The following is a 25,543-nucleotide window of genomic DNA, read 5'->3' on the forward strand; positions in this document are numbered from 1 at the left end:
ATACACACAATTATGGGAGATTTTTTGAATGGCTTGGTACAAAGTTACATTAAATCTACACTAAGGTACTCGGCCCAAAGTTACCATATTTCTTTCCTAAAATATTGCCTTCAAAACAACATCGTTCCGAAGTTTGCCAGGGTGAATTTAAATCAAAAAATTTCAGGCATAAAACAACTATCACTGGCGACATCACGTAATATTGTTAAGCTTGCCTTAAAATCTCGATATTCGGATAAACAAAAATACCTTTCCCAGGTTAGGAAGCTTCGCGATAAATTAAAAAATTATCTACATCCGAACGATTGGTCTGTATTGAAGACCTCCATAGATTTGCGACGGGAAGCACAAGCCTCAGAAATAAAAAACAGACACGTTAATAAGTTGCAAACATTATCGAATAGTTCAAGACACGTTCATACGAATTCTAACACATTGTCGCGAGCCTGCGACCAAGTTCACACGAGTTGGGTGACATCCCCCCCACAGACACATAACGCACTACCACAGAATATGTCGGCTAGTTCACGAACACCCCCTCACCCAGTATCCAACGAACCGACATATAAACAGGTTACAAATCTTTCCTCGTGTACACTATCGCAGGACCAGATTTCACTTTTATCCAAAGGATTAAATTATAATTTACCACCTCGAAAGCTGCCAAAAAAACAATGCGTAATTGATTTTGAATTTGGACTTCGTAGTGTTCCACAAAAAGATGTATTTATTCAACAAGTTAACCAAGTAGTGAATAACATAAAAGAAACACGACTTCCTAAATTGAATACACATGACAGTTCAGCTTTACGAGAACTTCGAGAAAATAAGGACATTATTATACAGAGGGCAGATAAAGGAGATACAGTGGTAATACTAGATAAACATGATTATATTAATAAGTTAGATTCAGTTGTATCTGATACCTCCACTTATTGTGAAGTGGACCCGACACTGTTTACCAATTTGGTAAATCAATACAATAAAACGTTAACCACATATCGTAAAAACGACTACATTACTATGGTTCAGTTGAAGGAATTGAAGTCCAGAACATACAATATTCCTGCACTTTTTGGTCAGGTAAAATTACACAAGCCTGGATTTCCGATTCGACCTATTGTTTCCTACAGGAACTCGGCATTTTCAGCCTTAGCCACACATGTATATAACATTATAAAACCTTTTAGACAGGTTATACAATTTGGGATTAAGAATTACGATACATTATTTAATAATCTTAAAGACTGTAAACTCGGCGACAATGACAATTTATTCTCATTAGATGTTACATCATTATATACGAATGTAAACGTTGAATACACATTAGATATTATTTGGGATATGTTAAATAAAAACTCGACACCGATTAATTATACGAAGCTGCCTATAAAGGAGATTTTTCACTTAATTAAACTATTAGTTGAGGCTAACTACATCACCTTTCGAGACAAGGTGTACAAACAAATTTTTGGATTACCAATGGGTTTGAGCCTGAGTGGCTTAATGTCAGAGATCTATCTCTCAACGATTGAGCAGATACATTTGACACCTTTTCGTCCCCGTATCACATACTATGGGAGGTATTTAGACGATGTTCTAGTTATTACCGATAGTAGTACTATCCAAGATATTTTACATTCGTTTAACAATATTCATTCTAGACTCAAATTTACATTGGAAAGGGAAGATACGGATACTAAGTCATTAAACTTTCTAAATTTCACGCTTACCCGGGACTCGAACAAAATACAATTTAGCATCTATCGAAAACCCACTAACACCGGTATGCTTCTACATTATAATAGCTACCACCCGTTCACCTACAAAAGATCGATTATCTTTAATCAATTTCTAAATGCCTATAAATATTCAACGACGGATTCTGCTTTAGACTCAGAAATACAAATATTAACTAGCAGATTCTTGAACAGGGGTTATCCCATTAACACAATAAATCGAATTATGGTACAAGCTAAGGATAGGATACAAAATACTGCACCAATCAACAATAGTAATATCAAAAAATACTTTATTTCTGTCCCATATGTTGAACAGTGGCACAAACAGCTTAACAGATTCTTTAAAGATACCGAATTAAAAATTATAGCTAGGCCTATACGGAAGTTACACACTATACTGAACAATCGCTCGGTTCTTTCGGCGTTCGCAACACAAATTAATGATCTTGTATACAACATTTCTTGCGGTGATTGCGACTCGTCTTATCAGGGTTCCACGCGGTTTTCTCTTAATATCCGTGTAAATCAACACGAAGCCTCTGTTCGTGCTTCTCGTTCAGCAGCGTCAGAATTAGCCTTTCATGCCATTAACGAAAAACATACTTTTTTATTTAACGAGGCCAAAATACTTAACGTTCAACGTAATTATACGCGACTATTAATTGCAGAAACCGTTGAAATTAAATTACACGAGAATTCTGTTAATGTTCGGCGGCCATATTTGATCTCCGATGCGTGGACCTTCACGCGCATGCGCGAAGACACATAATCACTATTTAAGTTGCAGGTTTAGCCTGATTCGATAATTTTCATTCCTGTGATCACGACAGTCGGTCGAAAAGCATTGTCAGCTTCAGGAAGGAAAATCGTTTTGAATATTTTCGTTAGATTCTTTTAATTGCGTTAATTTGAATTTTAATTGTTTTGAATTGATTTTGAATTGTGTTAAATTGATTATTTAATTATTTATATTTCACTTTAATTATTTATATTTTACTTTAATGTACCGGTAAGTTGTCGATTTTTTCGTTTTTTCCGTTTTAATTTCTGGAGGGTATCATACGGAAGTGATCCACGTACTATATTGAGGTAAACTCCTCTTATCAATTTACTAATATTCTTACCATGTATATTCCATATCCAAAAATTTCATTACTTCATACAGCATGTCCCCCCCCCTTTTTCTTACTATTTAATACCTATGAATTTTCAAACTAATAAAGTAAGCTTATCTGCAAAAAGATCTAAACCTCCCAAACTCTTCCTAGTTTATTTCACAAATATACGTGGTCTCAATTCTAATCTCAACGATGTCCATTTCCACTTGCAGTCTGCCAAACCCCATGTACTTTTTCTGACCGAATCTCAATTATCGGTTGATTCAACTACTGCTCATCTCAAATGCCCAAATTATTTTCTATACGATTCCTTTCGCACAAGGTAGTACTTGTGCATATGTCCGCTCTGATATTCCCTGTCAGAGACTTGGTAATATGGAATGTCCTCTTTTCGATATTCACTGGCTTAAAATCTCTCTACCCCATCGTGTCAATTTCATTTGTTGTCTCTACCATTCTCCCAAATCCACTAATCACTTGGAGCTCTTCGACTTCCTCTCTTTGCAACTTGACTTTCTCCAGTCCAACTTTTCTAACAGTGAGGTAATTTTCCTTGGAGATTTCAATGTTCACAACTCCAGCTGGCTTCCGCTTTCTAGTCACACTGACCCAGCTGGTCAAGATGCTGAGGCTTTTGCAATTACTAATGAGCTTGCAGAGATTGTTCATTTACCTACAAGAATCCCGGACAATCCTAACCATACAGCCAACACACTTGATCTTTTTCTCACAAACAACCCTTCTAAGTACACGGTTGAAGTGAGTGGTTCTTTAGGCTCCTCAGATCACAACTTGGTGAATGTCTCTTCTTTATCTCATGGCTATTCCCAACCTCGTATTGTTTGGCATTACAAGAATGCAAAATGGGATGACCTGCGAGATTTCTTTTCTTCTTTTCCTTGGTCGGATTATTGTTTCAAAACTTCTGACGTCAACGTTTGCTCAGATCGTGTCAGTGAAATTATTCTTGCAGGAATGGAATCCTTTATTCCACACTCCACTTTAAAATGTCGTCCTTTATCTGAACCTTGGTTTTCCAATAAATGTGCTAAGGCTTTTCAAGAGAAGAACACTGCATATCGTAATTGGCTTGTTTCTAATTCTTCAGTTTCATTTTCTGCCTACACCAAAGCTCACAACAATTGTAAAGCAGTTATTAATTAATCCAAACTAAAGTTTGAACAGGCTAAGAGTAGAAAAGTTGCTTCTTGCCCTAATGGTAGCCAAGCATTCTGGTCTCTTGTCAAAGCTATTGGCTGCAACTTTTGCCCATCTCTGTCAAAACCAGATGGTTCTGTTGTCACTTCAGCCAAAGATAAAGCTGAACTGCTAGCATCCCATTTTTCTTCCAACTAGCATTATGCTCATCATCTCTTGTGCATGCAGAACAGTGAGCACGCACGCCCTCCAGGTCTTGACAGGAGTCCTCCCACTGGACCTGGAGGTGACTCGCTGTGGGTTGATGTACCACCTGTCTAAGGGAACGCCCACTACAATCTATGGACTCACCCTAGAACCAAACAACAACCACAAAGCAGAAAAGCATAGAATCGTGGCTCACCTGCTACAGCTGTGGCAGGACAGATGGACAGCATCAAACAAAGGCGAAGTAACAAAGAGATTCATACCACTGGTTGCCAAGACATATCCAAAAGCCCCCCCCTACTAACTAAACAAATAAAAATATGCCACTTGCTTCAGCTTCACATTCTTTCCTCAATCCTCCATATACAGGGTGTTTCAGTTAAACGTTTCAGAACTTCTAAGAGGAGTAGGGTACATCCTGACAACTCGAAATCATATAGCAATGTGGGGTCGGAAATGCTTTCCTGAAGCAGTGTTGTACACAGAAGCACCATAAAAAGAAAAGAGACCGTAAGTGAGAAATCGTTTTAATAATACATGAAAAGAAGCAAAAGGTACATGGATTAAAGTAAGTGTTCGAAGTTTCTTCCACGGGCTACAATGCACGCCTCACATCTCCGACGCATGGACATCCGAACATTCTGGAATACTCCAGGCGAATTTCGAATTTCTTCGGCAGCTACTGCGATTCTTGCAACCAGCTCCTCAGCATTGTCAACAGGGGTGTCATAAACTAGCGATTTCATATGACCCCAGAAATAAAAATCAAGACATGATAGGTCGGGTGACCGAGCAGGCCAACGCACGGGACCACCACGTCCGATCCACTGTTGACCAAATGTGACATCCAGGTAGTTACGAACATCTCCGCTATAAAGGGCAGGGGCTCCATCGTGTTGGAACCACATTGTCTGTTGCGTCGATGCAGAAATCTGTTCATCTCTCAAAAGTTGTTCCAATACTTGCTGCAGAAAGATCAAGTAGATAGGTCCGGTTAGACGACACGGTAACAGGTAAGGTCCGATGAGGTGATCTCCCATAATACCGGCCCATACATTGACCGAAAATCGAATCTGTGCTGCACGACGTCGTATTGCATGCGGGTTCTCGACCGCCCAGATATGGTCGTTATGCGTGTTGAAAATTCCTTCCCTTGTGAAGGATGCCTCATCGGAAAACAACACTTCAGCAGGAAAAAGGGGATTTGTAGCACATTTTCCAAGGTACCACTGTGCGAAAGCAATACAAGGTTGAAGAAACTTCGAACACTTACTTTAATCCATGTACCTTTTGCTTCTTTTCATGTATTATTAAAACGATTTCTCACTTACGGTCTCTTTTCTTTTTATGGTGCTTCTGTGTACAACACCGCTTCAGGAAAGCATTTCCGACCCCACATTGCTATATGATTTCGAGTTGTCAGGATGTATCCTACCCCTCTTAGAAGTTCTTAAACGTTTAACTGAAACATCCTGTATATTAAAAACACCAGAATCTGAATAAGTTATATATGAACCTTCCGCATCATACTCCACAAACTCATCAAGCACAATGCTCCATATGGTAGGCCCCAGGATCAATCCTTTAAGGAAGCTTGCTCAATATTATAAACTTGCTCCATAATTCAGTTCTTATAATTATGCTCTTTCCTGAGAAATAACCCCGAAAATATAAAGAAAAAATATATATATTTCCAGGATATTTTGCCATTCTTACCCTGTGGTATATCCTTTAATATTCCACCACAGGGCATCAATGTCTCTTTTAAAGCACATTAAAGCATACCTATCCTGAAAATCATCCATCTCAGCATTTGAAAACAACAGTCAAATGACCTTTCTTGAAGCCATATCCTATCAGAGTAAAGATTCAACATTGTACCTTTTCAAAAACTGCTTCAGAAACAATCTTTCAATTTTCCCATTATGAGTAGGAGATCTACAGAGTGGTATGAGCCAGGTTCATTAAAAGGCTTCACCAGGAAATTAAAGATAATTCTCAGGACACTCATTTTCCTTCCTAAAATGAGACTTCTAGACCTGTATGCAATACTCAAGATGTGGCCTAATCACTGCCTAATTACAAATAGATAATCACCTTGTTATACATACCCAGAAAAATTCCTGTATACTATAGACAAAACCCCATGAGCATCCTGGCAGCCTATCTGAACTAATCAAAGAACTTCATATTTGAGTACACAATTAATACCAGGTCTTTTTGTGTGGCATACCACACACTTGAGTGTGGCATACCACACAGCTGGTAAGTTAATCTGGCATTATTTCTCACCACATGAACTACCTTGCATCTGTCAATATTAAACTTCAGTTGCCAGTTCTCAGCCCATCTGCCTAATTTGTCTAGACCTTGTTGCAATAGCATACCCCGATAACTGCGATTACCTAACCTATGTATGATTTGCAAACTTAGACATTAAGCATGATATGCTTTCATAAAAAACATTAATAAATATAGAAAACAAAATGACACCAGCAATGAACCCTCGGGAACGCTGCTTAATAACATTAGTTCAAGAAGAGCAATTCCTAATGAAAACCACTCTCTGTCATCATGAACTAAAACCATCCCTTTATCCATAGCAGCAACTTGTCCTTAATGCCACACTGCTCCAATTTGTATAATAGTCTTTTATGTGCAACAGTAACAAAAGTTTTCCTGAAAGCTAAGTATATGACATCAAATTTATTTTTTACATCTAGTTCCTTTGTTACTGTGTCATACTATCCACTCAGATTGGTCATACAGGATCCCCCCCTTAACAAATCCATGCTGTGACTACAGTATAAATGCATTCCTGTCTAGAGAGAGTCCACATTACTTCTTTAACAAGTGACTCCATTATTTTTCCTAGAACAGAAGTCAAGCCAATGGATCTGCAATTACTCATCTCCCTTTCATCCCCTTTGTGAATTATGGATACATTTGCACATCTCCAGTCCACAGGGACCTTTCATGAATACTGGGATGCTCTCATAATCATGGCTAAAGATTTGCTTAAATCTTTTGCGGCCCTCTTTCATATAATTGGATAGATTTCATCCACTCCAGGTTACTTTTTTTTATCTTTAGCTTCAACAATTTCTCTTCCACTTTCCTCTCAGTTATTTCAAAATCATACAACTCCTCAACAGAATTTGACTCACTTTTGGCATTCTGATCCTTAAAAAATTCCTCATGTGTGACTGTAGATGCAAAATGTCTGTTTAACCTGTCAGCAAATGTAGCATGATCATCAACATTTAAACAATCAAGGTCAATTTGGACCAACGTGATTCAACCTCTTCCTTCTACTGTTAATGTAAATAAAGAAGTCTTTGCTGCTTTTCTTGTCATTCTTTGCTAGAGACTTCTCATAATCTGCCTTAGATTGCCTAACCTCCTTTGTGACTTGATTACAGACTAATTTATATCTATCATAGGCTTCTGTATCACCTGATAATTTATATGCATCCCATGCATTTTTCTTCTCTGCCACATGTCTCAATAGCTCATCTGACATCCATTTAGGTTTAAGCATTGAACAGTATTTCTTTGTTGGTATGAAAAGCCTAGTAGCTTCTTTGATTACTTCTCTGAATACTTCCCATTTATAATTTGCTGTTGGTAACATCATCAGTTGATCCCACTGTACAGAATTCAAAAATTATCTGAGGCCACTGTAGTCTCCTTTACAAAAGCAAAATCCCTTCCCTTTACTCTTAATGGTAGGTATATCTTTAAGTAAATCCCATATCAACACACACTGTGTTCACTTCCACCTAGTTGTTCTTTTATCTGCTGATTCTTAATGCATGAAGAATCACTGATAATAATCAGATCAAAAATATTGCTTCTTCTTGTTGCCTTTCTAACGTGCTGCTGCAGAAAACAGTCATCCAATAAATCCACAAAAGCTTTGCCAGTTTGTGAGTAATCAATCCCCAAGTTCCAGTCAATATCTGGAAATTTAAATCCCACCCATTATAAGGCATTCTCATTTACTGACCCACTCGATTTGTCTGTATAATTCTTTTACTCATCAGAGTCATTAAGCCTAAAACACATTCCTACTCTTGTTCTGTTTTCCCAGTGGTTATATTGCACCAAACTGACTCAACATTGCACTGGCCCATGTCAACTGGATGCACTGCTTTAAATTTAACATGCTTCTTGACTAAGAGCACCCTCCCCCCATTTTTAAGAGATAGTCAGATGAACAGATCTATTTGGGTTCATGTCTAAACCAAAAGCTTTAAAGCAGGTACAGATTTTAATAAGTGCATTATATAATTTATAATTATTGATTAAAGCTTCCTGACATTAACCAGGATAGCTCCAGATCTTCAGATCACCTACACAAACAATAATTTAAAAATTAAGCTGAATGAAGGGAGAAAGAATAGTTCAAAACCCCTAAAGTTTACACTTATCCTCGTCATGCTCTTGTAACAAACACTCACAAAGGCATCTGCTGTGATGATATCATGTCTTCCTAAAGGTAGCTTTTTAAATAGGGCACAAGTAACACACATATCATAATCCTGATTATGATATGTGTGTTAGTCTAAATTTAGTCTAAATTTTAGTCTAAATTTAATTTAAAAACAAGTAATATAAAAAAAAAAATTTTTAAAGTCAATTCCTACTTAGGTCAACAAAGAAAAATTTTATTTTAGTTACTTTTTATTAAATAATTACAATTAATATAAATATGTATATACATATGACAGAATCACAATATTAAGTGGCAAAATAGAAAGAGAATTTCCTTGCAATTTTCCATTTTCCTTTCTATATATGGTGTTGGACTATTATTTTTATTCACATGTTTCATTTTCCATTTTGTTCCCTCCTTGACTCAGACTAGAACCCAGAATGAAAAAAGAATCTGAAAAAGAAATTTTTTTCCAGCGATCTACACGCTGCCACTGACGGTATTTATTCCTAAATTTATATCCTGCTAAATATCTTATATAAGAGAAATTTTTTTCTCCCATATAAAACTAAAATTAATTAATTAAATTTAATTAATGAATTAATATTTGAAAAAACTGTATTAACATCAAGTGTCATCCACTACAAGTTTAAAAAAATTTATTTGAACTTGAGTGGATGAATAAAAAGTATTTTATTAACGATTGAAAATTTGAACAAGATATATAAATATATATAGGGAGAGTGTGAACTAATAGTAGGAATTGAAACAACACACAAAACTAAGAGATTGAAAATAACAATACTATATTAATCCTGCATATTTAATGCCGAACAAACTATGCTCTTTTAGATTTCATTACGTACTATGCGATAAAGTCAAGTTATTAAAACCTGTTTGTATTGCTATAAATTATGGTTTATAAGACTCTTCTGATACTGATTACACTGCTTCAAAACCATGAAGTTTCCCCTCCAAGTTTCACCTATATCAATACTAGAACAATGGCAGCAAAATTTGAACTTTCTTCTCAAATCAATACAGTGGTGGCAGAAGTCAACTGTTGTTTCTTAATTACAAAGTCCAAGTAATGAACAAATTCACCAAATTTGTTCACCAGAGTAATAAAGAAATTTATCAAATTAATCAGAGAATCACAAATAATAACTATACTACTAACTTTAAATCAAAAAGGACGATATACAAATATGATATACATATTTAATGCTCTCAAATTACTCTCAATTCAATTTGAAAGCTTTGCATGAAGCAACAGGGAGGTTAAAATACCCATACATAATTGAGGATAGTTTTAAATTTGTGACAGAAATAATCCACAGCATAAACTCAATAAATATCTCTTCATCTGAATAAGATATTGAAGTGATAAATACTACTATAATCTCAATAATAGCAGTTTCATAAATTTCGGATTTGGAAAGAACAGTCTTAGCAATTTTAAAGGTACATTTGATGAGGGAAAGAACATTGCCACCCTTTTTACCCACTGTTATTTAGAATCATATTATATTCTTCAATGGGGGAAGAGATCGGGAGAATTTATAGATAGCCATGTCTCATTAGGACATATGATATTTAAAGCTTGAAAAAGAACAAGATCCTCTAATTCAGATAATTATTTAAGCAAAAGATATTACACATTTAGAGTCATAATATCTGATCTATTGTGAGGTGAGCAAGCTGGCTGCTTTCTACAAGTAATTACTATTTCCAGGGAAGACAGAATAACAAGTGACACCAGCAATTAATGAGCTTTACGCAGAACTGATGCATGTTAACAATGGACATCCTGGGGATCTTTTTTATGTCATGTCAAGTAAGTCTTTTTTGCATCATATGCCTCTACTAATGCTAAAAGTCCAGTAGGTGATTAATGCTGGGATCATAAAAGTATTTCTCTTATATGGCCTATTGACTTGTGGCACTGGACACTTTAAATAGGATCATTTGCAGTTGCGTATTTTGAAACTAGATCAGGCCTGTTAAGCATGATGTAGCTTCCACAAATCCTATGGCTGTTCCAGTGTGGGTATTCTCAGGCCAAATTGTTAGGCTGAAAAAAAAAAAAAAAACATCTGAGGCTTGGCTGCTCTACTTCACCTAAGATTGTTTAACTTTTATTATTTAGCTTTTAGAAATTACTCTAATCATAGACAGGAACTGAAGCCAGCCAGACTATCAGGCAAGTAGGAGAATACTGTATCCATTTATCCTTACCAACTTTCATACGGAAATTATTAAAGTTGATAATTATATATTTGTTTTTGTTTTTGTGTAACTAATTTTCAAGCCAAAGTGTTCTATTTAACAACATAATATCCACATACAATAATGATCCAATTTTTAAGCTACCCAATAAAAACTTGAAACCATTAAGAAATGGTTTAAAATTAAATCATTTCCCAATGCCACCTTCAATCATCAATGCAAGCTTTTATTCCCTTAAAAAGTTATCCTTTTAAGAGAATTACAGATATATGGCAATTAAAAAAATTCTTTGGTAATTTCCACTTTCAACTTTATTTTCCTTTTTATATGCTTCAAAAACTGATTTCTGGATAATGCAGTACAACCAATGCAATACTATTACCTCTAAACCAAACTTCAGCATTTTTGGTATGATTTCATCTACACCCACTATTAATCTATAAAATATTCTATCTTTCATTCTTTTGTTTAGCAATTCACCAAAGCATATTATACTTGAAAATTTTATTAATAATTCTAAAGTTGAATGATGACAATGACAATGTTGATTTTTCTGCCTGAGGGCAGGTTCTTAATTCTGGGAATTTTTCATATAAAGTTGCTATAGTAGTTTTCCATTGCTTCACCTGTGTATGCTGGTCTGGCTATACTGTATATGTAAACAAACCAGTTTGCCCGTTAGCAAGGTGTAAAAAAAAAAAAACACTGGAATAACTTACATGAAAAACCCTACTCTGCTTAAGACCAGATAATTCTAAACTGAGTAACATTACACACAACTAATGAAATTCTCAATTTCTAAAATATATACCACACAAAGATCCCCAAAAAAATTAACTCAAAATTTGTAATCCAGATTTTTTAGACATAATCTAAATATTCTGCTACATTCCATTTAGTAATTATAGTATGGTGACTGAGGTAAAAAAATTTTTCGTCTTGCTCTAGTAAATAAGTATAATTTTATTTTTCCTGAATTTGATAAAATATGAAAATGAGTTTAAATATTGAAAAAAATAACAGCTTACACTTTTTTTATCCATATGTTTTTCATCTTGAATTTTCTGTAAGTAGATTGATTCATTCATTTAATAAAATGCCACTTTATGACATACTACAGCATACATAAGTCAACATTTTCAAAATCAAATAAAAACTTTATTAACCATTCATCAATAAAGGTTAGCTTTATTCAAGAAAATGTTTGAAATCTAGGAGATGAGAGAGCACTGGAGGTACTTGACACATTCCAATTTTAATGGCTTATAATGCTGCTGCACATGAATATTATTCATTTTTTAATCGTACTTAGTAATACTACATGCATTGAAATTCTTAAATATCATCTTCATGATCACAGTAGGATTTTTTAAAATTACTTTGTAACATTATTGTACAAGTGTGGCATAGCTTTATTCTATTATGTAGATTCTGTTGTTGCTGCTGTTGTGTTTTTAGAAGCATCAGTGACTTAGATAATACTGCTCCATGTATATTATGTTGTACAAGTGTGTGTGTTCACAGGCCAATTTGTATGTTGTGCAGGCTGAAAAATCCAGAAAAACTCACAAGAAAAAACCACTACTTCCTCCAGCTGAGATCAGTTAATTATAGCCCCAACTAAAGCGATCTTTAGAAACTCCTCGTCATTGATGGGATTCAAACCCTGACTTCTCCAAACAAGGATAAGTGGAAAAAACACTATACTGTTATGGAAGATTTCTATAAGTAAAAATGAACAAACTAGACTTGCTACTTAATGCACTGATCTCATATTGTGGGGCCACTACACCACAAGTTGCCTGGGTACTGCACAAGTCTAAATTAAAAAAACAGCACTGCTCCAGTAGAGGGATATACTAATGATTTAAAGTATATGGCAGTACGCATACTTGTATTTCAGTCCTTTTTTTGGGATCTCATTGGTGGTTAAGTAGACACTATCCTCCTAATGTATCCAGACCCACATCAGTTTCACTTGACAACAGTCACAAACTGCACAGTGTGTCGGCTCCCCTTTGGCTACTATGACAAACTTCACCTTCCTGAATAGGCTTTACAATGGCATATAATAGACTGCATATAACAGAATATATGTGTGGAAGTTTGCCTTCAGCCAGTGGGTGGTTGATTGCTGGAACAAGCTTCCATCCATTTTTTTTTTCAACCTCATTTCTAACTCACAACTTTTCTAAATATTGTTGTACAATTCTGGAGCATGGGGATGTGCACTGGACAGTAGCTGAGTGCCTGAGTCCTCTTTTATAACTCTTTGTCCCATAGCTGGCTGACAGAAATGTTGAAAATCTACAAAATCAACTCAATAATGATAAACTTTCTAGATAAACCACAGAAAAACAGAAGAGCACCATCAAGGTCAGGAACATCACAACTAAACCAATCCCCATGAGGAAAATGAATTTTCAGGAATTTGATTTGATTTGATTTTGGTTATAAGGACACAAAAATGACTAGGGTTAAAATGTGCCAAGACAACCTCTCTTCACTGTGGTTCTGTCGAGCACCTCAATTTGCCATCCACCATGCTTAATACTAGCAAATACAGATAAACCCTTAAAGAAGGGCGAAAGAACCTGTATGCAATCTCCAAACTGATGTTTGTGGACAAGATTAAGCTCTATGTGGCTACTGAGAAGAAGCTCCAAGTTAGTGCTGAACTCTTTGGTGAGCCACTAATCCAGATCACTGAAGAGCACTGACATCAGGACTGAATCCGGATTACAGAAATGAAAAACCCATGGATTGCATCAGGGAAAACCAATCGGCCGAAATTACCAGATAAAGACCAGTAAAGAGATCAAAGCCATGACAAAGTGAGAGACCTAAAAGTACTTGGTGATGATGCAAGCAAAACTGCTAGAACACAAGGAGATGAAGGCGCAACTGATTGAGAAATATTAACAGAGAATCAGAAGTCCCTACTAAAAGTAAAGCTAAATGGGGGAGTTTGTTTATTGTTTGTTTGTTATTTGGTTTTTAGGAGCATTAGCAACTAAGGCCATATTGCTCTGGGATATGCGGTGGTCATTCCCTGACCTTTCTGCATCCTCCGTATTTGGTGGTCACGGGCTTGAACCCCTGTCTAATCAAGAAGCATGTGCTACGCACTGCTGCTCCTGCCCACCTGGCTACGGAGGCAGCCAAATGGGAGAGGGGAACTAAACTAAAGTGATAATCATCTATGCAGTCCCAGTACTAACATACTCCTTCAGGATTCTAATGAGGCATAAAATCTGAAAACAACCAACCAACCAATCCATCAGAAACTTTAATGGGCTTTTTTTCACTCCATAGGTATCTATGTATACCTAAGACCAACTAATTCCTGATTTAGTTGGTCTTAGGCATAGTTAGACTAATGCAAACTAATACCTTAAATGCCTAAGGCCAACTAACTCCTGAGTTAGTTGGTCTTAGGTATACACAGATACTTTATGGAGTGAAATAAAAGCCCATTAAAGTTTCTTTCATCATTCATTGGCAGGATTTGAACCCAGACTTTTCCAGCTGATGTGGAGTCGAGGGTAAGAGTATCCTGCTGGTGAGCCATGCATTGGAAGCATTCTTATCTATGAAGCCTTGATGAAGCTCATTGTATGAGCTTCATCAAGGCTTCATAGATAAGCGATGAGCGAAGAAGGTATTCCCTGCTGTGGAATACCTTCTTTGCTCATCTTTCCTTTCTGTCTTTGTTTCTACCATCTGGGTGTGTGTGGGATCTCCTCAGCAAATGGGGAGTACTGCTTGTCTGTTTTCTTTATGGCCTTTAGTAGATTGGTGCCATATTTTTCTGGAGATAATCCTTCAGAGTCTCATTTTTTCTATTCTGTTGTTCAATGAGGTCTGTCAAACCCCTTCTGGGTTCAAATCCTGCCAATGAATGATGAAAGAAACTTTAATGGGTTTTTTTTTTCACTCCATAAAGTATCTATGTATACCTAAGACCAACTAACTCCTGATTTAGTTGGTCTTAGGCATAGTTAGACTAAAGCCAACTAATACCTTAAATGCCTAAGGCCAACTAACTCCCGAGTTAGTTGGTCTTAGGCATAGATAGCAAGCTCTCCCCCAAAAAAACTCTCATTTTTTGTCAAGCAAAACAAAACAGTCAAATCAACAAGAGAACATCCCACTGGTGAACCATGCAGGAACACATAGCTGACCAGTGAAATGTTCTTCCCCGAGACCAAGGCAGTCATATTCACCATTAATCCATGCTACTCTTCGTGGACTAATGTTATTAGTGGAGTCCCGCAGGGTTTGGTGTTGGACCCACTGTTGTTCTGTATATTTATCAATGATATTGATGAAGGTACATCAGACAATGTCAAAGTTTGCAGATGATACGAAGGTCGGCAGGGTTGTTAATGTCAGTGTGTTACTGCAACAGGATCTAGAAAATTTGGGCAGATGGGCTGAGAAGTAGCAACTGAAGTTTAACATTGACATATGCAAAGTACTGCATATGGGTAGAAGTAACCCCCAGAGAAACATACCAACTGTGTGGTAGAAAATGAAACAGATCTAGGAGTATTTGTGCAGTCAGTTATGAAGTTTTCTGAGCAATGCAGATAGGCTGCCAGAGCAGGTCATGGGGTATTGTCAAAGATAAACAGGAATTTTGCTAGTAGGGAAAAGAAGGTGATTATCCCTTTCTATAAGGCAATGGTCAGGCCACGTCTTGAATACTGCATACAGGTCTGGAGGCCTCATTTTCGGAAGGATGTAGAGTTGCTTGAGTGTGTACAAAGAAGAGCAAAAAGATTGGTGAGGGGAAAGAAGGGGTCCTCTTACCAATAAAGGCTTAAGTTCTGCAAATTGCAGTGGCTGGAGAACTGGCACTTAGAGGTGATCTGATTCAGGTGTATATGGCCTTGAATGGGTTGAGCAAGCTGAATTTCGTTGGGATTCTTCTGGTTGCTCAGATTATGAACCTGAGGGGGCTGCCAGAGCAGGTCATGGGGTATTGTCAATGATAAACAGGAATTTTGCTAGTAGGGAAAAGAAGGTGATTATCCCTTTCTATAAGGCAATGGTCAGGCCACGTCTTGAATACTGCATACAGGTCTGGAGGCCTCATTTTCGGAAGGATGTAGAGTTGCTTGAGTGTGTACAAAGAAGAGCAAAAAGATTGGTGAGGGGAAAGAAGGGGTCCTCTTACCAATAAAGGCTTAAGTTCTGCAAATTGCAGTGGCTGGAGAACTGGCACTTAGAGGTGATCTGATTCAGGTGTATATGGCCTTGAATGGGTTGAGCAAGCTGAATTTCGTTGGAATTCTTCTGGTTGCTCAGATTATGAACCTGAGGGGGCATAAATTCATATTGAGGAAAGACAGTTGTAGAATAGATGTGTGGAAATTTGCCTTTAGCCAGCGGGTGGTTAACCGCTGGAACAAACTTCCATCTGTCGATGTGGAAGTTGATAAATTAAATAAATTCAAGGAAGGATGGGACAAACTTTTAGAGGGAATGGATGCATGAAATTGGGTTTTTTTTTGGTTGATGCTACATAAGCTCATGTGCTCTCTTTGTTGCAGCACTTGCATTCATTACTACTACCACCATCCAAGACCAAGTAATCAATACTGGGAACAACAGAAAATCCATCACCAAGGACCCTGGAGACAGATGACTTGTGTCAACGATGCCACTTTACTCCAGTAATAATCCAGCTCATTATTGCAGGATGTAGGGTGATCGCCCAGAAGCAGTACACTCACAGGCTCAACCAGGTCACCTTTTTTTTTTTTATGTGAACCCCAAACACGAGAGGTATTAGAACCTACAGTACTTAGTACCGTGCTTGGGTTGGAGGTTGAGAAGACGAAAGAAGATATTTGTTGACATTGGACTTGAACTTCTGTAGATTGTAATTTTCAGGAAATACATATGAAGGAAGGTTGTCCCAGAAAAACGGCAGTTGAATCAATAAATGAGGAAGATGAAAAGTTGGTTCTGTGGGTTTGAAGTTGGACAGTAAATGGATGTTGGCTGGTGGCGGCACGTGTTCGGACTGTTTTGAAAGAGAGAGCGGGAATTATAGAAGCCAATTCAGAAGAACAGTGCCAATGGAAGTATCTGTAGAAGAGGCATGCAGCAGAAACAGTACGTCTATGAGAAAGCGAGTGGAGAGACTCTGTTAGAGATGAATCATTAATTAACCTAACTGCCCTCTTCTGAATGGAATCAAGAAGCTTGAGAGAGGTTTTGGGTGCACCACCCCAGATGTGGGAACAATATTCCATGGCAGGGCGGATTTGCGATTTATACAGAGTGAGCAGCTGTTTGGAAGAAAAGTAACGCAGAGAGCGAAAGAGAAAATCAAGTTTTTTAGATACAGAGGAAGCAATATTTGTAATGTGCTTGTGCCAAGAGAGATTAGAAGTCAGGGTAATCCCCAAAAGAGATATATCATCTTGCCTAGAAATCGGAGTGTCACTAAAGATCATCATAGGAGCAGAAGGATCCTTTTTGCGAGATATGCTGGTTAAAACAAGTAACGCGGACATAATAGGGCTTACAGAGACATGGTGCCACCCGGAAATTGGGGATGATGAGTTTCAGTACGGCTTGTATAATGTATTTAGGAAGGATAGATTAGATAGAAGGGGTGGTGGGGTAATGCTTCTTATCAGAAGCAGCCTGAGTGCGACGATAGCTTTCCCGGATTCAGACATTTCACATGCTAGTATAGAGTCTGTATGGTGTGAGATAGTTGGAAACAAAGGTATAATGCAAGTAGGAGTAACCTACAGACCAAGTGATTGTGAAGATTATGACAAAAGCCTCTACATGCAAATGGAATGGGCAAGTAAGCGTCAATGTCTTATTATGGGTGATTTCAATTTCCCTCTAATTGATTGGAGTAAATGGGAAGGAAACTCGACATGGGGAACAAAATTTTTAAATCAACTAGATGACTGTTATTTGTATCAACATGTCAGGGAAAGTACTAGAGACATAACAGGGCTGACAGTAGAGGAACCAGTAGCAGGAAGTGATCACGGAGTTCTACGGTGGAGGATGACAAGAGAGGTGGCAGAAGTAAAATGCAAAGGAATGAGTTTTAATTTCAGAAAAGGAAATTACGATGCCTTAAGGTACTACATGGCCTCTATTAACTGGGTAGATATCGAGCAGAGAATGAATACAATTGAACTGTGGTGCGCTTTTAAAACATTAATCACAGATGCCTTGAATGCATATATACCATTAAAAAAATACTCCACGAGAAGGGTTCCAAGTTGGATGAATAGTGAAGTTGCCACATTACTTGAGCAGAAAAAGGTGGCATGGAAAGGTTACAGAGCAATAAAAAGTACTGAAGCCTATAACAGCTACAAGGTGATATGTAATAGAGCCACAGAAAAGGTTCGACAGGCAAAGGCAGTTTATGAGAAATCACTAGCAAACAGAGCAAAGAGGGGGGATAAAGAATTCTTCACATATATAAATGTCAAGAAGAAGAACAGCACAAACCAGATCGGACCTTTACGTAAGGGAAAGGGGATAGTGATAAATACACCAGCTGCCGTTGCAGATGAAGTCAACAGTTATTTTGCATCGATATTTACAAATGAAAAGCCTTTTGTGGCAATGGAAAATTGTGGGAGCGAAGTTAAAAAATATGTAATTAATGATATTGAAATTTCGCAAGATTATTTAATGAAAAAACTTTCGAGCCTACAGACCAGTAAGGCTCCTGGAGTTCATGGAATATACCCTATAATCTTAAGAGAGGCGGCAAGCGAGTGCATTGAACCATTGAGGCTAATTATGCGAGCATCACTAGACTCTGGGGAGATTCCTTTGGATTGGAAAAGTGCAAATGTATCTCCCATACATAAGGGTGGCTCTAAAAGTGAAGTTGGAAATTATCGACCTGTCAGTCTGACTTCAGTAGTAGGGAAAATCATGGAGGCAATGATCAAGGGTGGAATTCAGGATCATTTGGATCGAATTGAAATTTTCAAGGATACTCAGCATGGTTTTCTAAAGGGAAAATCATGTTTAACAAATCTGGTTCGCTATTTCGAAAGGGTCACTCACGAGCTGGATTTAGGGAATAATTTCGACATTGTTTATTTAGATTTCAGCAAAGCTTTTGACTCAGTCCCACATGAGCGGTTGCTTTATAAACTGGAACAGGTTGGAATCACTGGGAAAATCCTTACATGGATAGAAGGATGGCTTCAGGGCAGGAGGCAGAGGGTTGTGATAAATGGCTATTCCTTAAATTGGGTTGATGTAAGAAGTGGGGTTCCCCAAGGATCAGTATTAGGACCACTGTTGTTTTTAATTTTCATAAACAACATTGATGAAGGGATAGAGGGCGTGATGTCTAAATTTGCAGATGATGTTAAAATTGGTAGAGTAGTTAATGATCACTGTCAAGCTGAGCTTCTTCAGAGAGACCTAGATAGACTTCAGGAATGGTCAGAAAAATGGCAGCTGTGCTTTAATCCAACAAAGTGTAAGGTATTACACCTGGGAAACAGTAATCCCAAAAAAACTTATTCACTTGGTGGAGTTCAACTAAACCCAGTACTGGAGGAAAGGGACTTGGGTGTTACGATACGGGCAGACATGAAATTCTCTGAGCATTGTAAACAGGTTGCAAGGAAGGCCCATGGTGTCCTATTGATGATCTATCGAACTTTTGCAAGTAAAGATAGGGACATGATAATCCCATTATATAAGGCTTTTGTTAGACCACACTTGGAATACTGTGTTCAAGTATGGAGACCGCACCTAAAGAAAGACATTGTGCTTCTTGAAAGGGTGCAAAGAAGGGTAACTCGCCTGGTGAGATCGGCAAAAGGGCGTCCTTATGAAGAAAGACTTAGAATATGTGGGTTGCAGAGTTTGGAAACTAGACACCTTAGAGGAGATTTGATTGAGGTGTTTAAGGCCCTGAGAGACACAGTAAAATGAATGAGGACAAAATTTTCAAGATTATAAATGATGCTAGAACTAGGGGACATAAATTCAAGTTACTGGGGGAAATGTTTAGATTGGACTGCAGGAAGTTTTATTTTAGCCAGCGAGTTATAAATTACTGGAATAAGTTCCCTTCATGGGTGGTAGAGGCCGACAGTTTGGGGAAATTCAATGGTCATCTGGATAGTACTTTCAGGTAAGGGAAGTGCATAGGATGATAGGTTTAATTTCCTTTTTTTTTTTTTTTTTTTTATTAATTATTATTATTTAGTTATTTCTTTTATTTTATTATTTTTTTTGTTTTTATCATTGTTTTGTTCGGATTTTTTTTTTTTTTTTTGGCCGGTGCAGCATAAGCCATAGGCTTTCTTGCACCATGCGGCCGTTACTAATACTAATACAAGACAAGACTGAGTTTTAGAAAGGTTGAATTCAACTAAGTTGTCTTTGTCCCACTGGAGAATTACCTGAAGATCGGCATTTAAGGAATTGGTAGCAGATTTTCGAGAAGTTGAAGCTGATCGAGCAGGACAAGGTTTCTCAAAATGGAAAGTTGAATGCAATGTGCTATCATCGGCAAAACTATGGATAGGATTTCCAGTCAATGGAAGAAGGTCATTGATATACAAGAGGAAAAGAGTGGGGGAAAGAACTGAACCTTGGGGGACACCGGCATTAGTGGAGAAGTTAGAAGACAGAGAGCCATCTACCATCACCCTCAGTCAGCGATCAGAGAGAAAACTGGATAACCAATTACTGAAAACGGCAAACCATAAGATGGAAGCTTGTTAAGAAGACCTTTATGCCAAACACGATCAAAAGCCTTTAAGATGTCAAGAGCAACTACTTGTGTTTCACCGAACCTTTCCATTGAATTAGTCCACAAATGGGTAACATAAGCCAGAATATCACCAGTGGATCGACACTGATGGAATCCATACTGGCGATCGTTGATCAGACGGAAGGTTTCTAGGTAGTTTAAGAGTTGGTGGTTAATTGATTTCTCCATTACTTTAGAAAGAGTAGAAGTAATTGCAATGGGACGATAACTGGATGGGAGGGATTTGTCACCCTTTTTAGGAACTGGCTGAATATGAGCAAATTTCCAAGCAGAAGGAAAAACAACTTTGGAATAAGAAATTGAAAAAAGGCGGCAAAGAATAGGAGTAAGTTCAGGAGCACTGGTTTTGAGAAAAAGTGGAGAAATACCATCAGGACCTGGAGCTTTCTTAGCATCAAGATTCATCAAAATCCTTCTGATATCCTTTTGATGGAAGACCATATGAGGCATTGAATGGAGTGTGTTGGGAATGGTGGAAGGTGTTTTACCAAGATCATTAATAGATGAGCTGGAAGAAAAATGGGATGCTAGCAGGTCAGCTTTATCCTTGGCTGAAGAGACAACAGAACCATCTGGTTTGGACAGAGATGGGAGCAGAGATGGGCAAAAGTTGCCCATCTCTGCTCCCACAAGGCAGAAAATGAAACTGAAGAATTAGAAACAAGCCAATTACGATATGGAACATTCTTCTCTTGGACAGCCTTAGCACATTTATTGGAAAACCAAGGTTTAGATAAAGGACGAGATTTTAAGGTGGAGTGTGGGATAAAGGATTCCATTCCTGCAAGAATAATTTCACTGACACGATCTGAGCAAACGCTGACATCAGAAGTTTTGAAACAGTAATCCGACCAAGGAAAAGAAGTCTCGCAGGTCATACCATTTTGCATTCATCCCATAAGCAAAGTGGTGGTGTTTCACCGGTTGATGAGAGTCATCTACCACCTAGTACTGCCTGGTAACATAGAGGGGCGGTGTTCCTCCATGTGGTGTGGGGGCCACACCTCGACCCCTGCTTACGTTGGTTCACACCTGGGTGGTCACCCACCATGTACTTGTGCATGGAGGTTATACCCAGGATTACTAATAGTCCCACCATCGTGAAGGTGCAAGCAGAGGATTTGGCTGTCACAGACCGTCCGGACTTCGCCGAAATTGGGTCCACTTGACTTGAGTGTCACCCGAATATCAGTTCCATCAGCGTTTTGGACTCCCAAGTAGCAAGTACAGCTTGTCTGGCATATCTGAGAGAATGTCTGTGACAACCTCAATGACTTGCATAATACATCAGAAGTTAGTAAAGAAATACCAGTTGATCAAAGAAAACTGTATTATAGGTGCAAACATTAGGCCATGTGAGAGACTCTTACCCACAAGATGAACTGGGACTGTGCCATAAGAAGGGACAAGATGATCATGCACAGACTTAACCTAACCCTCAGTGACAAAAAGAAAGAGACTACAGACTACCACTTGATCAACAGAGTGGTGCCCAACACTAGCAACCTCCAGAAAACCGATGTCTCAGACAGGAAGTCAAAGAGATGTGGCATATGGAACAATAACAACTGGCAAAGGTAAAGAAAGCCAATGCAAGAACGACGAGAAACAGCAAATAACTTATGCGGAAAATTAGTTTTCCCGATATGGCACTCTAGCGCTGCTCGCTCGGTAAACAGACAGTAGGTATTATCGGTCTGGAGCAAAGTTGAGAACAATATATATTCGTTGACAGGTGGGTGTGGTAAACGATATGCTGATTGGTGTACAAACACAACACAACACACGATAACATCAGTTTAGTATCACTTTAGTAGTACTCAGAAGCACTAATGGTAACTTGCCCTAATTGCACATGCCCTGGCACCTCCGTAGCCATGTGGGAAGGAGCAGCAGTGCGTAACACATGCTTCTTGATTAGACCGGGGTTCGAGCCCGTCACCACCAAATACGGAGGATGCGGAAAGGTCAGGGAATGACTACAGCATATCCCGGAGCAATATAGCCTTAGTTGCTAATGCTCCTTAAAAAAAAACCAAAACAAAAAAAAAAAAGCACATGCCCTAATGAATGATTTCCATAATGGTGAAAAAAGGTCAGGTTAACTCCACTCGAATCCCATCCCGAAGCGGAGGGGGTAACCTAAACTTTTTTCTTTAGAATCACAGTCATATTTAGAAATACATGCATAAAAAAATAATTTTTTTTATGCCTGTATTTTTATTTTCTTGTTTAATAATATGCTCTAATGGTGAAAAAAATGTCAGGTTACCTCCACTTGAGTCCCATGGGAGCTTGAACCCCTCCTAAAATGAAAAGGGTAACTAACCTTTTTTCTTTAGAAAATGGGTGGAATAGTGCATAAATTGTTTATTAACAAAATATTAATTTTTTTATTTTTTTGTACTTTTATTTTTAACGGGAGGATGTTGAACGGGAGGTGCGTGAACAGCGATCCCACTGGAAGTCAGCATTTGCGAACCGTTTCTTTTGAAGAAACCAAGTAGCAAAAGTCCTCCGGAGTGGATAATCCGCAGGCTCCAATGATTGGGCGCGTTACAGATGGTATGAACTCATTTGGTTTGTTGACAGTATCCTCCAAACAGTGGATTGGGAAATACCCAATCGTTGGCCTATCGCTCGAGTACTCGTACTCGGATTGCCTTCTGCAAGATGTAGGACACTCTCCTCATTGTCTGGCGTCCTCGTCGTTCGCTCTCGATTCATGGTACCTCTCGTGAAACAACCAGTCTCACATAACCTTCTGTGCACACGTGCAAAAATCGTATGATGAGGAGCATGCCTGTGCGCAAAACGTTCCTGGTACAAGCGCAGAGCGGTGTGCCCATTACAGTCTGCAGCTCCATACGTGAGGTGCATGTCGGCCAGTTCAACGTTTGAATACTCGTCCATCCTACTGCCTCGGGAACCGGTTCGCAAATACTGACTTCCAGCGGGATCGCTGTTCACGCGACTTCCCGTTCAACGTCCTCTACCGCATGACGAAGGCATTTCGGACCCTGCAATGCTATGTGATTCCGATTCGTCTTTGTGCCCCCTACACCTCCTGTAAGTTAGTCGCACGGGTAGTGAATCACCCTGTATATATATATATATATATATATATATATATATATATATGTATATATATAAAGAATCTTTCTTTCTTTTTCTATTATTTCCTAACCTACCATTTAAGGTCAGGTTACGAAATATAACGAAAAATAAAGAAACCTTTTCCTTTTTCCATAACCAAATCTAAATCAACAGTATAGTAAAAACACTCATGAACTCCAAAAATCTGCTTTTAATAATGAGAAAAAAACATAATGAAGAACATAAAAATGAACAGAACGAAACTTTTATTAATTTAGTTTTCATCAAAAAATCAACCAACATTTTATTTTCCTTACAAATTTCTTCCATCTTTAAAAGATTCATCGCTACCATTACCTGTTTACCATTCACCACAAAACTATTATGCACTGTTTTTTACTCATAAATATACACATTATAATGTCAACCAATGACTACACAGTAGCTTGTTGTCTATCGCGCTCACCACCAAACATGTCATCGTTTGCCAAGCCTACCTGTCAATGAATATATCCTTCTCGATTTTGGCTCCAGACCGATAAACCTACTGTCTATTTACCGAGCGAGCAGCGCTAGAGTCCAGTGTCAGGAAACTAATTTTATTCATAAGTTATCCAACATTTCTTGCCAGAAAATACTTACAAGGAACTCCAAATAGCTACGATACTGAACACCTGTGGTATAGTCACAGAGTTCCTCAACTAATAATGACAGCCAGACATAACAACCACCCATGGAACCTGATACCAGTAACTGTTGTAGTAGTAGTGGCATGTGATGCAAGAAAGCATGTGTATGAGCTTATGCAGGCATCAGCCAAAAAAAAAAAAAAAAAAAAAAAAATCACACCAGTCCCTCCAAATGCCTGTCCAGTTCCTCCTTAAATTTATTCAACCTATCAACTTCCACAATGAGAGATGGAAGTTTGTTCCAGCAATTAACCACCCGCTGGCTAAAGGCAAATTTCCGCACATCTATTCTACATCTGTCTTTTCTTAATTTGAATTTATGCCCCCTTAGGTTCCCTCAAGGCTGGAGAAAGCCACAAAAGAAGAAAATGATAATAATAATCTAATATCTATCTACACATTAAAAAAGTTTTCCTCCTAGTGATATTTATTCAAACCAATGAGAGAAGAGGGTGGAGCAATTACGTCACTAATTCAGGCCAATGGGAGAAGGTGTAGGCAATTACATCACTACAAATGTGCAGGTAAATAATTATTTCCTGATTAGATTTCGATCAGTGCACTATAATGTTAGTATTATACAAATAAAAACAAAACTATACAAAATACTAAACTATTAACAATCATAACTGTACTATATCGAGACAATGGCTCCCTTCATCAGCTGACATTAATATACAAAAATCATTACAATGGAGCATCAAATGATGTCAGGTGTAGTCATGTATTAGACAGTGAAGCACGTGCACAAGGTTGGTGAACGTTAAATGGAAGGAACAGAAATGGGTTACTGGGCAGAATCAGACAATTGCTGTTGACGATGCAGAGCCATACATGGGATGCACTGCAAGACAATTGCCTCCATAATGTTCACAAACCTCATGCACATGCTTCATTGTCTAATACATTACCAAGCCCGGCATCATTTGATGTTCCATTGTAAGGTTTTTTGTATATTAATGTCAGCTGATGAAGCGAACCCCGGGCGCCTCCGTAGCCAAGTGGGCAGGAGCAGCAGTGCGTAGCACATGCTTCTTGATTAGACTGGAATTCGAGCCTGTGAC

At 38.1% G+C, this 25,543-nt stretch overlaps 1 protein-coding gene across 1 annotated transcript in view; it reads right to left on the reverse strand.

The window, feature by feature from the left end:
• Window positions 1–25,543, reverse strand: part of LOC150077584 (uncharacterized) — a 246,973-nt gene that overhangs the window by 186,287 nt on the left and 35,143 nt on the right. Inside the window, exon 4 of the mRNA XM_090385952.1 lies at window positions 11,921–11,956. Within this exon, the coding sequence (XP_090242078.1) occupies window positions 11,921–11,956 (36 nt within the window). The remainder of the gene's footprint in view (window positions 1–11,920; window positions 11,957–25,543) is intronic.

Source organism: Mastigoproctus giganteus, chromosome 12 (genome assembly GCF_048544385.1).
Source record: "Mastigoproctus giganteus isolate SK-2022 chromosome 12, ASM4854438v1, whole genome shotgun sequence".
Classification (NCBI taxonomy): Eukaryota; Metazoa; Arthropoda; class Arachnida; order Uropygi; family Thelyphonidae; genus Mastigoproctus; species Mastigoproctus giganteus.